General features: G+C 37.9%; 1 protein-coding gene across 1 annotated transcript; it reads right to left on the minus strand.

The window, feature by feature from the left end:
• Positions 1-15,437: 15,437 nt before the first annotated feature.
• LOC124409426 lies at positions 15,438-16,310 on the minus strand. Its single transcript, XM_046887030.1, has 4 exons — positions 16,231-16,310; positions 15,819-16,074; positions 15,610-15,730; positions 15,438-15,454 (listed from the first exon to the last, which is right to left on the minus strand). The coding sequence occupies exons 1-4, from the start codon at positions 16,308-16,310 to the stop codon at positions 15,438-15,440; spliced, it is 474 nt and encodes a 157-aa protein (XP_046742986.1).
• Positions 16,311-18,280: the final 1,970 nt, after the last annotated feature.

An 18,280-nucleotide genomic window follows, 5' to 3' on the forward strand; every position in this document is an offset into this window, starting at 1 on the left:
GCTTATTTTGCAACAAAATTGAATATCTCGGCAACTTGGAAAAAAAATTTGGACGAAGAGTTATAAAATTTTGATGCGTATACATATGTCAGTTTGAACAAGTTGAAATTGTGTTTCAAAACCGCGGTCATTTCTTATCAGGTGTGACGTGGAATTTCACAAATAGATAATTATGAAATAATTCATGTTATAGTAAAAATCAATCACAACGCTAATAACTTTTCGCGCACAATATAACAAATATGTCCATTTATTCCGTCTCGCTCCATACTGTATCGTAACTATGATATTTCCGACTCGAGAAACTAAATTTCGTCCCGATTAACTTTTTACGACTTACATGATGAAATAATAACGGTCGTGATATTTATCTTGTGAAAGATTTCAAAACTCTCGCATATTAACATCGTACGGTATATCTTAATAATTAAAAATTTATAGAATTATATGACAAAAATTATTAAAATGCAATTACAATACCTGAACTATTCAAGCATTCCAATCTAGGCTTCGATGGAATTATTGTTTTCGCTACGAAGCATTTGGCAACTGTATTGGCTTTCACGTTCCTCCTGATAACTAAAAATGACTATGAGTAGAGAAAAAAGAAAAAATTTTAACAAACATACGACTTGGTTAGTCAATATTTCACGATATATACAAGAAATTATTTGGTACAGATATATCTATAAGAGATTACCGGAAAACCGGAAGAGCACCGGTAATCGATCTGAATCTCCGTGGGTTGTAATTTCAAACGAGAGCGGGTGTCGTTCTAGCTGACAGTCGTGTGACAGGCTCGATAAACATTTGTACCATGAGGCTGTTTAGAGATTTTGATATATATATATATATATGCCATGAATAATGATGTGATAATTTCCTGGAGTTCTTATTGCGCGGTTACGGCAGTCTCACAGGAATGTATAATGGCTATAATGTACTTCATACAATATATAATAGGAAATTCTTGAAATTGAAATAATATAGCGAACAAATGTAATAGTTGACAACTAAATATCATGCGCAGTACTACAAATTGGGCAACATACGCTGCTGAAATACTTTAAATACCACACACCTAAATCCACTTATAACTAATGTTAAATTAAGACTCCTCCAATTTTGGATCGGACTTGCTGGATAGTATTTCATTTTGAATTTGAACGATTGCCTATACCACGATAAATGTACATCACAAATTACGTCACAGAAGATTCGTTCCGAAGAATTTCTATCTGTCACACTACTGCCCGCTAGAACGATATAACCCTATCTCTCGATTGAAATTACAGCCAACTGTGAGTAACTGTGATTTGTACATTTATTGTAAACGTGGTACGGAGTAGCAAAAATATGATATCATTTATTGGGCCAAGTTCTTTTCTTTACTGGCAACCCTGTTTTCTTTTTCCCGACGAGCGTCTAAAATGTACTGCGGTTCTCTGATCTCCATATTTCTGAGCAGGCGGCTGTCAATGATCTCAGGCACCATGCAGCATTTATAAAATCTCGTCAAGAAGGGTTCCATTTTATTAAACCAAAATTCGTCGTTTCTTTCAACGACTGTGCTTTTCATACCTCGTGGGGTCCAAACAGCAAAGATGCAGTACTTCCTACGGGTGACGTGCAGCTGACCTTGCACTTGGTAGAAGTACTCGTGGTTTTCGTTCATCCCATCGCCTCGGCTGTCGAAAATACGATGCACGTTTTCTTTTTTTTGTGCAATCGCTTCTTCCGGGGAGAAGTTTTTTTTATGGAAAACAGGCACTTGATTTCCACAATCCCATCGTCGTCGATTACACCGTCCGGCGACGCCCCGATGTACGGTAGCTCCTCGTCGATGAACAACCCACACTCCGCGATGTTGATATTGCGCTCGGTGGCCAATTGCATTCGCGCCTGTTCTTCGCATTGACGGCCATGCTCGATAGCAGGAAGCCGCAATGTTGTGGGAAACAGCAACGACTTGACAGTGTTTTTACACAATGTGTCACTTCGCATGCGACACACGCGTCCAAAATTCGATGCAGTCAATATTTTTTTCCGTAGTGACAGCCAACGTTCACTTTTTCCCTGCTCCCTGGTTGTCCGTTCAATTTCATCACGATCCGCTTGCCATTCTAGCAGTTTATCGTAGTGATACTGCGTTTGTTTCTCGGTTTCTTCCTCAGGTAGGTCGGGACGTTGAGAATTAGGTCCGTAGTCTTCGGTTGTGTTCGGACGTCTAACTTTTTGTAGTGTCGCGCTCGAGTCGTGGTTCTCTTGAGCTTTTCGTTTCTCGGCACATCTCTCTACACTTGCTGCTTTATTCTGATTCCTCCGAATGTGTCGCTCTTCCATGCGCCGCAACGTTGATGTTGGTTTCTCATTCACGGCTTCGCTCAATACGCTCAGAGATTTATTCGTATTGAACTGTAAGACGGCAGCAGCACATCTTCCGGTATACGAACCTCTGGCTCCGTAATTGATTCGTTTTCCACCGATGTATTTGCAAATGATGGAATTGTACCTCTCCACGCCGTTGCTGTTTACGCCTAATATTAGGCTGTCAGAGTAGCAACTCAGACTAGTAAAAGCTTCCTGTATCTTGTCGTACAGTCCGAAAGACTTGAGAGCTGGAACGTGGTTCTCTTCACCTTCTTTTAACGAACCATCGCAAAAGTACCCCAGTTCAGCGCACTTTTTATGTTCGCCTAAAACGTGGCTCGGCGTATTCAAAATATCGGCAGAAAGCTTCCGGGCTTTTAGGCTTGTGGGACCGTCTTCCGTCGATCTGAATTTGGCAGCCTTCGATACAGCAGTTCGCAGCCTGAGTACGCTGCCTTCTACAACTTGGCGCAATTTCCCTATGCGACCTTTATTTTTTAACGTGTCTTTTATTTTCGTTGCCAGATTACGCAACTAATGATTGGTGCACTCGACCTTCTTCACAATCATATTCGGGTACGGGTTGCTGTCTAAAATCTTCTTGTACACACTGCTGTCTCCATCAGCAATCAAAGTGGAGTAGATAAGTCCGTGCGTATCAATGCTGGACGCGAATCCGTCGACGATAGCGTCACTCTCCATGCTGGTCGAACTGCGATTTCGCTCCCAATTTTTGTAGCACGTGTGCTCCGTAGGTTCTTTCTCAGTACGGGCCACCCTTTCGCACGTGGCACAAAATTTGTTACGTACCCCGATGAATAGGACCTTCTGCGTATGATAACCGATGATCGCTCCGACTCCAGACAAAGAGTCGTACTTTCCAGTTCGGTAAGATCGTTTCATCCAGCTACCATCCGCTACGGCGGGAATATGAGGGATGCCGTCAACGACGTCACCTCGTTTGATAGCTAATTCCTTCTCAAGTTTTCCAGCAGCTTGCATTTCATCGTGGGCAGCATTCATAAACTGGACCGTTATATTATTTTCGTAAGTCAGATAGGTCCGCTGAGCGATATTTGGTACATCAACTGCTGCAAGAAGTTGTTCCAATTGTGAATACCCTATACCGCTCGTTATGCATCCGGCCACCGCACTATGATGTATGTCCATAGATTGCAGATTTCCCGGTTCAGTTCAGACGCTGTCTTTGTAGAGGCACATTTGGCATTGAAAAAAGACTTGTGTCTTCAACCCTTGCTGACGCGAACCCACGATTACCAAGGATCGCATCGGACACTGTAGGGCGGGTGCGTGATTCCCGAATTTCTGGATGAAATCAGTGAAGAGATGCTGCAAGTCTACAATGCGGCGGCCTTCGATGTGCGCTTCTTGTAAACGGTTGGAGTCTGGTTCAGCGTCTGATACAACCAACTCGTAACCGGACAGGCCATCTTCTTCGGGCCATTCGAATTCGGTTGCTGCAGCGGGTGTCTGTCTTTCGCAGTCATTCTCACGAACGTTGTCATCGGGAGTTTTTTCTGCTTCGCTATCATCTTCTGATTGCAAGATGCGTAACAGTTCGGGAGATGACATGCCTTGGGGAGTACCTCCGGACGTGCTCGGTTGGTCGTGGTTTGATACAACTTCGACCGTTTCGATTGTCATTGCAGGTGGTCGCTCGTCGTGCGTACCAGCAGCGATCGTAGCCGGAGAGTTGACGGTTTCTTCGGCTGTTTGAGCTTTCAACGCCGCGCGGCGCCGGCTACATATACAGACGAGGTGAACAAATTTAGTATGAAATAGTTCTCAGGCCTTATTTTTAAGTGGCTTAGGACATTAATATGCCTAAAATCGATCGGACTCCGAGTTTTTAGCTGTATTAGTTAACAAATTATTAAATCCCTTACGATTTTTTCGTCCGTAGGACCGTTAACTCGTAATAATTGAATAAACGATGACTCGTGCGAACGAAATGCGGAGTCCTTCATATTATTCGTAGTAGTAATGAAAACATTTTCTTAACGGCACAGAAAAACAAAGCCAAAAACAGGTTACAATATTCTCAACTGCGAGCTTTTTAATAATAATAATCATAATAATAAGCATCATAATAATAAGCAAATAGTTACAAACAACATAGGACACAATTGTAATAATTTTATTTCGCATCACCGTATTTATCGAACGCTGTTGCAACTTGATCACCGGTTGTGAAACGATATGATAACTTCTTTTTGATTACATCGTTCAATTTGTTTAGCTGTGTTACGCACTGTTATAAAACGGGGTAAAGAACGAGTAACGAACTGCGGCAGCCTGTGAATTAAACTGGTCAATAAAACTTGTGAATTATTATTAATAATAGGAAAGTTTCATCTTTGTTGTTTAAATATTATTTGCGGTAGCAAATTTTAAATTTCTTTATTTCGACGCTATACGTATTCATGAATCGAAATCCCTAACGAAACGTGTTTTATCATTATTCACCTTCAATATTACTTTTCGACAAATTCAATTGTTTACAATCTCCATGTATACTTTTTTCCGTCCGTTATAAAATTATTGGAATATTGAAAGTGCTATTTCGACAGGCTTGGGATGTGATTTGATTAACATTGCGAACCTATGCACAATCTGTTATGTGAAAAAGGAATTTTGTAATCACTTGTTCTAACCTTATCACTACACATCTTATGAAATGTAAACCTGAATTTCCAAACCTAAAAATAATCAGACGTTACGGTGGTCCAAAAAAAGTATTTTTTTTTTAGATCTTGCAAGAAAATATATTGATCCAACAAATTTTATGAATGCTTACCAAACACCAGCCAATCGAATAATTTTAAGAGGTCTCTCAAGATTTCAAGAAATTTTCAATATTGTGAATCAACACAGAGGCTTGGCCTATCGAATCGCCTGGGAATGAGCGGCCATGTTTGCTATACATAGTTTTAGAAAACACAAGACAGCGACTGGGACAGAGTGGTTAGATATTTGGGAGGTCAGAGTGCCACTTGTAAGTTCCCAATGTTGAAAGAAAAATTTAATTTTTTTTAAAGTTTTTTCATCGTCAACTTCTCATCTCCGACGTTTCAAATGATTATTATCCTGAAAATTGTGACTGACTCGATATATCAATTTGGAGAGGTCACTCGAGATTTTTAGGATTTTCAAAACAATGCACTTTGTATTTTTTCGAGTTCAAATACTCATTATATTGACAATTTAAAGCGTAGATAATGATAACATTGCGAAAATATATTTCAAACGAAATAAATTTTTATTAACCATTTTGAAGATTTGTTGTAATCTTGAACGACCTCGTCGATTTTTGTAATCAAGGACATTTTTGGTGAGCGTTCTTACAAAAAAAGGTTAATGAACATAGTTTTACGGAAGATCGCTAAAAACAAAATAATCGTTGGTTTTATTTAACGACGCGATTACACTTGAATATTAGATAGTAAAAACTTGGCCATTGCGAATTCAGCATCGGACCGATTCGACGAGCAGCAGCTGTCATGTTTCTCACTACAATGTATTCGTGTAGAGAACTCGACGCGAACCACACTGAGAGAATATCTGAGGATTATTGCACGGGCAGCTCCAAACCATCCATGCATGGGATGTCCAGACAAAAAATTAACATGTCTATTACCATGGCCCACAAAAATCGTTTTTTTTTAAATCTTGCATACATATACATTAATGTAACATTTTTTAGGAATGCTTACGAAAAATCAGCTAGATCCAAAAGTTGCAAGAAGTCACTCAAGAATTTTTATAATCCCGAAAATGATGAAAAAAATTGATTTTTTACATTTTTTTCTAATTCTTTCTCGTCATGTCATTATATTCTACATTCGAAATTGTAAATACCCAATAAATTTAAACTCGATACCGTGCAACCTCCGAATAAGCCCTCTCCAAATAAGTTCGCTTCCCCTAATCTTCGCTCCAGAGTTGCCCCCACTACTTCACGCATCGTCACGCATCGTCGCAATCGCAAAATCGGGGGCGAACCTCTCAATAAGTCCGCCCGTGGAAATTGTGTTTTGGTCTCAATTTATGCTTTGAATAATAGTGAAGTAATGAATTAATCTATTGTTAACACCGATTAGTATTTATACTTTTTTTAAATTGAAATATATTAATAAAAAAATGTAATTATCTTAAAAAGGTAACACAAAAATATTCAGCAATTCTTGTCACAAAATAATATCATTCTTTAATATCAAATAATATCCTTCTTCGTATGTACTTGAGCATTTGAAATTTTAAAGTAGAGAGCAATTCTTTTTTTTATAGAGAATAGTTATTTTATTATTAATGAGAAATCCAATTTATAATACATAATGCAGTCCATAGCGCATACATTGTGCATAATGCAGAATCACTGTTTAAACAGAATTTGATAAGAATTATATAATAAAGTCGAGTTAGCGAGCGGACTTATTTGGAAGTTGAACCGAGAATTTTTTGTAGCGAATTCGGACCGCGGGTGGGAGTATCTTATTTCTTGGAATTATATTCTCCTCACCGCCCGAGTCCGGTCTTATTCGGAGGTTGCACTGTATATCAATCTCCAGAGGTCGTTCACAGTTTTTTAATTATTAAAGTCGAGATTAAAATAGTGTACTTTGGCCGTTTTCGGGTCACTTGACCATCATGAATTGATACAACGATTTTAAATTTTCAGAATTCATACAATGCCAAATCTTAAAAATGATCACACGAATAGAAAAAAAATAATTCATAAAAACAATTTAATTTTCTACCATGCTGCCCAGATAACAATTTTCATATATCACAAAATTGTGTAAGAGAAACTTATAAGTCTAGTCAAGAAGTTCAAAAACGTGTTAATTCTTGATAAGGGTCCTAAAAATATGTGCGATAGCTCATTGGATTCGGAATGACGCATAGAAAAATGTATCGGAAGGATTTTACTGCATGATAAAAATTGCAAAAGTTATTAACAAATTAAGATGAGAAAAAAAAGGTCTTTCATTTTTTGGCAATTACTCAACAACTAATAATATTTAAGAAATTTAAAAAAAAGATTCATAAAGAGGAGAAAATTTCCCAAAAAAAAAGTCCTTTCTCCCGGAACTCTACATCCATTATTTATAATTTTAATTTAGTGCTGAAAATAGGGCCCCGCGCGGCCGATTCAGCATGGCTGCGCTACCGCTCAACATTGCATTTTACTATTACATAAAATAATTTTTTTATAGAATTAAATATCAATAGAAGAATTTTAAAAAATTATGGTGTCATCAGAACACTTTAAAGAATAAAGTTGCGATGGAAAAAATTTTTTTGGTTGAATTTTCGAAAAGTTAAACTATAGTTAACTAAGTAATTTTTCGTGGGGTTCAATTTTTACAAAAAACAGTATAAAAGTTTAAATAATTGGCCTAAAAAACTTTTGACTTCTTGGATATATACTTAACAAGACCACGTTATAAACCCATCTTAAATTTGTGTATTTTGTTTATTGTAATTTGTTCAAGTTAACAAAAGATGAAAATCGTCGAATATGTTGTTGAAAAATTTTTTTTTATCAAATTTTGAGTTGTGGCTATTTCTGAATTTCATAGAGGCATTGTCCAACGTTGAAGATGAATTTTTTACGGCATTTGTTAATAAATTGTTTATAAACAAATGGACTAGTTTAATGTTTTTGAAAAAAAAAATTTCACGATTTTGTTGTCATGGGTAAATAATGAATAAAAAAAAAAAGTTTTTCTTAAAAAAATTTTTGAATTGTTCAAAACCGTTTTTTTTACATCTTTTCATTGTTTAAATGATTATTTGAGAAATGATTTCTTTCTTAAAAATCATAATTGCCATTTCTCAATAGAGTAACCGAAAAAAAATTTTTTTTTGTGAATAATTTAATTGTTTATTAACTTGACAATTGTTCATAAACGAATTCAAATGACCTAAGTATTTTTTTCGAAAACTAAAACAATTACGAAAACAACCATGTCTAACAAAGTGGGGAAAAAAAATTCCTTGTATTTTTTACAATTATTTCTAATGCTCGACGATACCAAAGTTTGATCGGTCACATAATTTGTCAAGTAACAAATCACCATAACTTATAATCTATTAGAGATACGATAATCAACATTCAGGTGATTTCTATCAAGGATAAGCTACTCTTTAAAATGAGCTCAAAACGAAGTTTGTAACTATTGTTGATTAGCTATTACATGCTTTTGTTTAAAAACATTGAAGATTTTTTTGACATTCATGTCCCTTTATAACTTATAACTTGTTAAATAACGTAAATACGCTTGTATCTACCAAATGATTTTTTGATCACATCTATATCTCTCATAGTTTTAATTATAAACATATTTTCATTATTATTTAGCAAACTAGTATCCTATTAGATATGAAATTCCTTTCTTTTTTGCATAAATAATTTATGAAGTCGTAAAAACATATACAGGGTGTCCCGGACTAAAGTGCGAAAATTGATAGGGATTGTAGAGGAGGTCGAACTGAGTGAAATAACCCAAAGAACATGTGGTCTTCGGAGTCGCGTTCGCGAGATACGACCGGTCAAAAAAGTCTCGCTAAATTATATATTGCGACCCGTCAATTGATGCTCGCCTACTGGGGATCGTGTCAGCAGCAAGGATGAGGACAAATGAGGCTTACGATACGTTACAAAATTGAAGGGATTGTCAAATCGGCTAATCAGGCTGGAAAGTAATAATTCTCCGAAATAAACAAAAAGGAAATTTGTTGGGCGCCAGGTACGATGTACCACGATAATTTGAAAGAGAAAGAAGGTAAAAGGAAAGAGGGAACTCGGTAGCTCAGTATTTGGCGGAGGGGAGTGGCCGGATGGTGAATGTACAACACACTTTTCTAATATAAAAATTGCCCAAAATTAAGGTATCGAAAGATTAGTTTTCTTAATAGGGACGGAAGTAGGTTTCAAAATTACCTAAATCGTACACAATCCTCGACGAAGGGTGGTAACAAACAAAGGTTAATTTAAAAGAGTCGATACAAGAAAACGTAACAAATTAAGATACGGGATAAACTAAACGAGACAGCTGTTATGGGATGACTCGATATAATACAAAGGAGTTGAAAACGAAATAAAAGCGTCAGCTGTCACGAGACTAGAAATCTTCCAATTACAACATAAATGTAACAAAAGTCTCAACGTTAAATTATAACCGGTAACAATATTTCGAACAAAACGAGAGACTATTTATTGCGCACGCATCGAGTCTATCTTAAAGCGGAGCGTACGGTCGCGCGGCTCGCGTCACAAAGGGGAGAGGGCACGGGTGGTGTAACTACTAAGGGAGCGTCCGATCTACAACTCGACGGTACTCGAAGAGCGCACTGGCGTAGCGCGGCTTCGACCTACTGCGATATCTCGATATCTCGAATACAGCGCCACGTGGTAGCGTGAAGTTAGCGCGAGGATGCTTCCAACGGGGACGCCACAAAGATGGCCGCAACCGACCGCTATGCCGCAATATTTCACAACCGTTGCGCGATTATATGAGATACGACTTTTGACTAACGATAACGCGACAACGAGATCACATACAATATTTAATTAAACTGAAACGATAACCGAAACAATATTCAAAACGATATAAAAGCTTATTACCCGAAAACACGAGAAAACGAGAATGATGCCGTCGCCACGCGGACGCGGGGAGAGGGGGCCATGCGGGGTAAAAATTAACAGAAATTCGGGAACACAATTAGGGACGTTAATAATTCAGGCTCGTCGAAATGGTCATTAACAAAATTAATAAGCCACACGAAAACCCGAGATACGGAAAATTACGACCCAAACGGTCACTAAGACAAAAGATAAGCAATTGCGTCTCGGGGGTTCGAGCGGTAACAAAAGCTCACTTACGTTAGTAGAAACAGGAATTACTCCCTCGTAACACTAATTAAAAGTTTTAGTGGTGAGTCACAGACTCACAAACGACACAAAATAAAAGATAGGAAAGTACGGTAACGATAAAAAGGAACGATATACGATAAAAAGGAACGCTAACGGCAAAAGGTAGCAAGGCTCAAGAAAACACGTCTGATCGGAACAAATCGAGATGCAGAAGTAAGTCGTTCGAGGACTCTTCCGCGCAGCGTCGTTGTTGCAGCGGCGTTGCCTGCCGAACTTCTCAAGCGGCACGTTAGTTGGCAGCACCTCCTGGGCATGATTTCTAGCAGGCCTCGCAGCACACGCAGCTTCCGCCGTGCCTAACCCCGTCGGAATGCGTGGGCGGTACTTGCAGCGGTACTGAGCCGATAGAGGGCTCTTTAATGCTCCGGCGGTTGTCGGCAATCATCATGTTATGGCCGTGGACATCCCTCATGACTGACCTGGCCGATTTCAGTTTCATCGGACCAGGGCGACGAAACAGCTGAGTGGGCATGTCGTGATTCGCTCGCAGTTCTCGGCTCCGTAGATGTTGTTGGCGGCAGCCTCGTAGCTCTCGGGAACGTGTGCGGGGGAGGCACGCGTACTGATTGCGAGGCGTTGAGCCACCTGCCAGGGTGGTTTCATCGTCGTAGATGTACCCTCGGTGTCGCAATGTCGGTAGCGGCTCTATTTCCCTCCTCTCTCTCCGCCTCTATCGCTCAGGATAGCTCGGGATAGGTGGGAAGAAGGGAAACAAAATCGAAAGAAATTAGTAATAGAACTTAAAATTACATAAGTGACCATATCGACTGCCAGTATTCCTTGCTGCCTTTTTACTATACCGGGGATATCGGAGGTCATATAACGCGGTACAAATCGCCGTGTTACAATATATATATTGTAACGTGACAGGTGACTGGCCACATTACATCCTAGTTACCGGGTGAGAACCTCCAGCAGGAGCCGCGGTCTGACCACCACGGACAAGAGAGACCGACGGAAACGAGACAGACTCTAACGACAGTACTGACAATAGACCAACAGGGGAACGACGCGATGACCAGGGCCCGAAACAATAGCATCTCACGGAACCAAATATCTGACCGGCGAGACGCGGACCGAGCAGCAGACCTGAGGCAGCCGACCCCGCTAACTCAATTTATTTTTGAAAAAGCGATTCAGATTCTTGGTGGAAAAACCCGGCTGATATTAGAAGCACTCTTGAGTATAAAATTCCATTGCGAAAGTCAAATCAATCCACAGCGACAAGATTTAAACTAGAGATCGAGATCAAATTATTATCATATTTTTTGTTTATTATTACGTAAATCAAATTCATTTTCCTTTTCTTTTATTTTGATTCCATTTTTCCGTATTTTACGTTTCAATAAAGATTTGGCCGGATAAAATCCGTTAAGAGAATAGTTTAATTCACATCGTGGTAGAGAATTAGCACTAAGGCTTCAAGTTGGCATTCTCCTGTACAATTAGTTTATATTCCATATTTTTTTAGAAGTCAAGGTGTATATATTTGGTTAAATAATATTATTGTATTCAGTTACAATTTCAAAAACCCTGGCACTTGATTTTATTCGACGGCACAATTATTAACAAATCAACTTAGCCAGGGGAAGGGCAACGGATAAAACCCGCGCCAAGCTCAGGTATTAACATAGAGAGGGACGAGCAACGGATGAAACCCGCGTTCGACAGGCAACGGATAAAACCCGCGCTTAGGTCAGGAATAACATACTAACCCCTAGATAGGAGCAGCGAATAAAATCCGCGCTCAAACATAGCAACGGATAAAACCCGAGCTGAGATAGCACACACGACGAACTAATCCAATATACTTGTACAGACTGATATAGTGGATGTCCTTTATAAATAAATGAAATGTAGTACGACGTAACAGCAAATTGGACGAAGATCACTCACCGGCGCACTGTCGGCACCATTGAATAAAGAAACTCAGGAAGGAGCATGCCAGTGGAAGGGGCGATGCGGGAATGGCGTAGTTTTATGACGTCACCGGAAGTTGCGCGTGGCGGTAGATTTAAACTACATTAAAAAAGCCATACGATACACGTAGTTCAGTAAAGTAAAATGGTATTATAAATAATGATTTACGTCCCTTCAGCGTTAGAAAAATATTGTTAGTCAACAATATTTAAAACCACATAGTTATGATAATAATACTCAGGATGAGCATCAGTTTATTACAATTTTTATTATTCTCTGGTGGCGAAAAATCGTTTCAGATTACCCAGGAGTACAAAAATATTGGCAATTCAATATATTTACAATTTAAATTCATTGTGAAGCATCTGAAAAATCTAGAATTCAAAAAGAGGTCCTAAATTTTGTATAATTAATACTGTTACCCTTTCTCCACTGCTGTTTTGATGTCGTCCTTAGACTTTGAGAAGTTGTTGTGATGAGCCTCAAAAGATTTTTGTAATCAATGAGATGACGTAAGCGGCTTGGGGAAATGCTAAAAATAATTAAAACATTAATTGTTTATTGTTTTAATCAATTGGGGGTAGAGGTTATGATCCAGAAATATAGAGAGAGTGGAAAAAAAGATAAAGGGATATGTAAATACTTCAGAGAAATAGAGAAAATAGTCAAAAAAAAAGGGTTGTGAAAAGGAAGAGGTGTGAAGAGCATAGAAGAAGAGAGAAATATGAGAAAGAGCTAAATGTACAGAGTAGAGAAAGTTTGTTATTGTCTTGTGAATAAACGCAAATGCATCGTGCAAATGAAACTGATATGATTATTATTATTATTGGCCTTTGAACAATATTAATTTGGTATAAAACCTCCGAATGTATTCTTTCTTTTCATTATTCATAGCCTCCCTACAAATATGATACATCCTTAACTTATAATATTTTTCCACAATTGACTTAATTAAAGAAACGACATGTTCTTCAACAGTTGTTTGATCATGCGTAACAAACTCGACAAATACTTTTCCTTCTATATATTTGTCTAATATTTGATTTTCAATCTTTTCTCTCAAATCTACACTCGGTAATTCCCCGTCAAAGATTGAACGTATTGTTATTTCTGCTTCCATACATATATTTATCAGAGTATCGCTAGGATAAACAAGATGTCCCTGATCTTTAAACGCTACGAACGTATTTTCGAGATTTTCTTTGTCAGCGACTAGAGAATTAGTACAGTTTTGACAGTTAATCCGTTCCAATAACTGCTTAGCAACAAACCCTGAGATATAAATAACAATTTCTCTAACAAAACGAGATAAATAACAATTAGGAAAGTAATCGTGATCCGGTATTTCGACTTGAAATGATTTTTCTTTAATATTATCGCTTAACGATGGAGTAGCAACAGTAGTAGCGCACGTATTCTCGTTCTTTTTTTTATAAGAGCTACATTTCAATATATTTATTTCATCCAATGGAACACAGTTGCCTGCGCCATGATCACGAATTTCTGCATGAATCAAAATTCTTTTATAGGCCGCTGTGAATTGAGAGCAAGTAGGATTGTTGTTATAACCCCCACGTGATCTAATTGATCCGAAAAATAATTCCAAATGGTCTTGGCAGAGTTTATAGCTTGGAATATACTTTAAACTGTTTGACTCCCTTACGAATTTATCGTAGATATTTATCAAGCTTTTCATTGCTATTAAATGACATACAAATCCAGTTTTACTGTTAGATTTTACCACCAATGTTCCATCTTGGAATTTTAATTTTGTCACGTAATCAGAAAGAATTTCATAAAATTCTTTGATGTTATTACAGTTTCTCTCGCACATAGCTTGTTTATGGCCATAATCAGTGATTTTTCGTGAATTAAGCACATCAAATGCATCGTTCATTAGGTATATAAATTTGATTGTTGCGCCAGCGTTTTTGAAATCTTCAAGTTCAAGAGTATCTTTACAAAAAGTTAATGCATCTCCGGCAGATCTACTCAATAACTGTGTAGCTAATTTTACCTTCATTTTTTGTTTAAAAAAATGAATATGACTTTTGGTTATTCGATTAGCCAATTTAAGTCCTTCGTTCTCTTGAAGCTCATTTAGCTTGACTAAGTAATTAAAATTTATCTCCTCATTGTTGTCATCTAATATGACTTTTTTCTGGCCCAAAATGTTGCGAATCAACTTAATGTCGTGTGGTGGATCTGGATAAACGTGTGTACAACCGTCCTCATCGTTTATTTTTGTCTCCAAACTAGGTAAGCTAGGTGATACTTGATTTTCCTTATTCGGTGCTCTTTGTAGCTGATCATGAAACTGAAATTTACATCCCAGAATTCCACACATAGATATATTGCTTGAAGCGCCATCAAACGTTAGGTTGGTTACTTTAACATTACAGTCTTTCAACAGATATAAGCAATGCCTCACTAGTTGCGCTTTTTTTTCACTAGAGAGCCCATGGATGAAAAAATATCCGACTGGCATTTTCCACGACTCATTTATTGCCACTATCATAAACACTAAAGCTTCTTTGGTTATTCCAACTCGTTCATCTACCATTGTATTGCCAATGTCAACTAATCCAGAAACAGTGTTGTTGATCCATTGCACGTGTTGACGCAAGCTCATTTCGTCAAATACAAGCGAACAAAATACTTCCTTGTTTGAGTGTCGATATTTCTTTTTCAGTAAATCGAATACTTGAGAAGAAAAACCCGGTTTGGCATCGATGGTTTTGTACCATTTACACAAAGTTTTCGGATGAGGCAAAACACCATTTAGTGTATCTCTAACGTAATCATAAGCACGTGGTGAATAGTAGTGAAAGGTTATCGCAAATTTGCGCACACATTCCTCGTACCCGTTTTTTCCTTTACCTTTATCATGCATAAATAACTTGGAGAATAAATCTTCATTGCTTGAACAATGAGATTTCAATACCTGCTCTGCTTCATTGCAGATCATATGTTGATCTGTCAATTGAGTAATAACTTCCATCATATTTTTTATACGATGTTGTTGCCGATTGACACGATTCTGTAAAACCCTTATTCGTTTTTTATACACTTTTTCTTGTTCAGCCATGTCTCGAATTTTTCTCTTTAAATGAGTTTTTGTTGGTGTGTCATCAGCTGCTGGAAAGTAACTCTCCGAAAACGTAGTTGTTTTTGATGACTTCAGTATTTATGAATCCGATGGTCCTGTTAGAGAAACAACAATAAGTAAATTGATGGATATAAAATGATAATTATAAAATTAAATTAAAATCAAAATTTTTTTAATAAAAGAAAATAAACAAAAATGAATTATATTACAATTAATATTAAATCTGTCGTGTAATGAATTGTCATCCTACCTGGAGAATTGATATCATCAATTATGATAGAATTTTCTTCAGTGATATCTTTGCCGGCAAACGATGTGCAAGCTTGATTATTTTCGTTCAAACTTGGCATGTAATCGGAACTATGTGCAACCTGTAAGTAATAGTAACATAATTATTTAGACCCATTTTATTATTATTTTATTGCTAAATATCATGAACAATTAGTTTACTCTATATACCATAGATGTATATTTCGAAAAATCTGTTTGGGGTACTGGAATTTGAACTTCCACTGGCATATTGCGAACATATTTTAATCGCTCAATTCGTATAGTCGGAATAGCAGCATCGACCAAGCGAACGATTTTTCCAGATCGATCGAAACAATTTTCAGCAAAATGTTTAGAACACAGTCTAGTGTTATCATTTGGTTCCCAATTCGGAATATCGACAAACTTAATCCATGCCTGCCTTGACAATAAGTTTTTAGGAAATCTGAAACAATTTTTTTTAATACGGGAAAATGACAAAATAAAATTAGCAACAAAAAATTAAAAAACAACTGATGTACATTAAACTATAATCATTCTTCGAGAATCAATTGTAAATAGAATGTCATACCTAACCTCTTATTTGAAATATCGAATTTACTGCATTCTTCTAGTTATCTGTATAGAATAAAGTTTGTCATAAATATGATTGTACTTACGCATGAAATGATACTGCGTCATTTTTATGGCCTTTTGTTCGTGAATAACCACAAGAACAACAACTAACCATGATTATTTACATATGCAGCACGATCTTATGCGTAACCGCTATTGAGGTTATGTTTTGACTGTGATGCCGGAGTTCAGGTGAGTATGGGCACTTTCATAATAGCCCGCCAAAAGGAGAATGGTTCAGTTTTATGACGTCACTACCGCTTCAGCCCCACCATTGAAATTTAGACTCTATGCTCCTTCCTGAGTTTCTTTATTCAATGGTCGGCACTGCAGTTAGCAGCGCCAACAAGGCGAACGTTGCAATATATATATTATATATGTCGGGGGGAGGCCTCGAAAAGGCGGAGAGGATGAAGGATTGGCAGCACGTCGAGGTTTACTCATTGCCAAAGCGTGATGATTCCAACACGACCGGTCAATTCGCTTGTTTGACCGTGACTGTTGATTTCATCCAAGCGTTAAATAAACAAACATTTGTTTGTTGCTAAGGTTCTGTAGCGAACCTATATTTATAGCATGCTGAATAACGCTTGCCGCTCGATACGGCGGATTCATTCAAAGTTCCTCTTTATTCTTCTCCGACATATATATTTATATTTATATATATATATTGCGACCCGTCAATCGATGCACGCCTACTGAGGATCGTGTCAGCAGCAAGGATGAGGACAAATGAGGCTTACGATACGTCACGGAATTAAGGAATGGTTAAATCGGTGAATCAGGCTGCAAAATAATAGTTCTCCGAAATGAACGGGAGGAAAATTTGTTGGGCGGCAGGTACGCTGTACCACGATAATCTGAAAGATAAAAGGGGGAAAAGGGAACTCGGTAGCTCAGTATTTGGCGGAGGGGAGTGGCCGGATAGTGAACGGACAACACACTTTTCTATTATAAAAATTGCCCAAGAGTAAAGGTAACGAAATGTTAGTTTATTAACAGGGACGGAAGTAGGTCTCAAAGTTACCTAGGTCGTACACAGTCCTTGAGGAAGAGTGGTGACAAAAACAAAGGATAATTTAAAAGACTCGATACAGGAAACGGAAATAATAACGTAACGAAAATAAAACAATCGTCTCTGATCGAAATACACGGACGATAAAAAGAAACTCGTAACAAAACAAAGATAGTAACTTGAATGACTATAAACAATCTTCGATAAGTAAGATACAAGAAATCCTAAACTTAATACGACGCGAGAATAATAACGATAACTAAAATTGAAAGACAATCTTCGATAAGTAAGATACAAGAAAGCTTAACGGAATAAGGTACGGAACAAACGCAACGTGACAGCTGGTACCGAAAGACTCGATATAATGCAAAGGAGTCGAAAACGGGATATACAGCGTCAGCTGTCACAAGACTAGAACTCGTCTAATTACACAGTAATAGTAACAAAAATCTTAACATTAAATTATGACCGGTAACAATATTTTAAACAATACAAGATATACGCTTCTTGCGCACGCGCTAAATCTACATTAAAGAGGAGCGTACGGTTACGCGGCTCACAGCACAACGAGAAGAAGGTACGGTGGCGTAACCACCCAGGGAGTGCTCGATTTGTAACTCGACAGCTCTCGAAAGGCACAGTGGCGTGGCTCGGCTTCGGTTCACCGCGATATTTCGATGTATCGGACTCAGCGCTACGCGGTAGCGGGAGATAGCGTGGGGACGATTCAAACAACGACGCCACAAAGATGGCCGCAACCGACGCTATTGCGTAATATTACACGATTGTTGCGCAATTATACAAGATACGATTTTTGATGAACGATAACACGATAACGAGATCAAATACAATATTTAGTTAAACGAGAACAATAATCGAAACGATATTTCCTCACGATATAGCGGTTAAATTACCCGAAAACACAAAAAACTAGAATGACGCCGTCGCCACGCGGACGCGGGGAGAGGGGGCCATGCGGGGTAAAATTAACAGAAAAATTCGGGAACAAAATTAGGGATAT

The sequence above is a fragment of the Diprion similis genome, chromosome 1 (assembly GCF_021155765.1).
Source record: "Diprion similis isolate iyDipSimi1 chromosome 1, iyDipSimi1.1, whole genome shotgun sequence".
Classification (NCBI taxonomy): domain Eukaryota; kingdom Metazoa; phylum Arthropoda; class Insecta; order Hymenoptera; family Diprionidae; genus Diprion; species Diprion similis.

What these genes read in the sequence shown, in the direction of transcription:
- LOC124409426 (XM_046887030.1), bottom strand. Translation starts at nt 16,310, where the DNA reads ATGACGCAGTATCATTTCATGCGTAAGTACAATCATATTTATGACAAA. An exon ending in CAGATAACTAGAAGAATGCA is followed by an intron (nt 16,075 to 16,230) that starts GTAAATTCGATA and finishes AAATTGTTTCAG; the next exon opens with ATTTCCTAAAAACTTATTGT. An exon ending in TTTCGAAATATACATCTATG is followed by an intron (nt 15,731 to 15,818) that starts GTATATAGAGTA and finishes TATTACTTACAG; the next exon opens with GTTGCACATAGTTCCGATTA.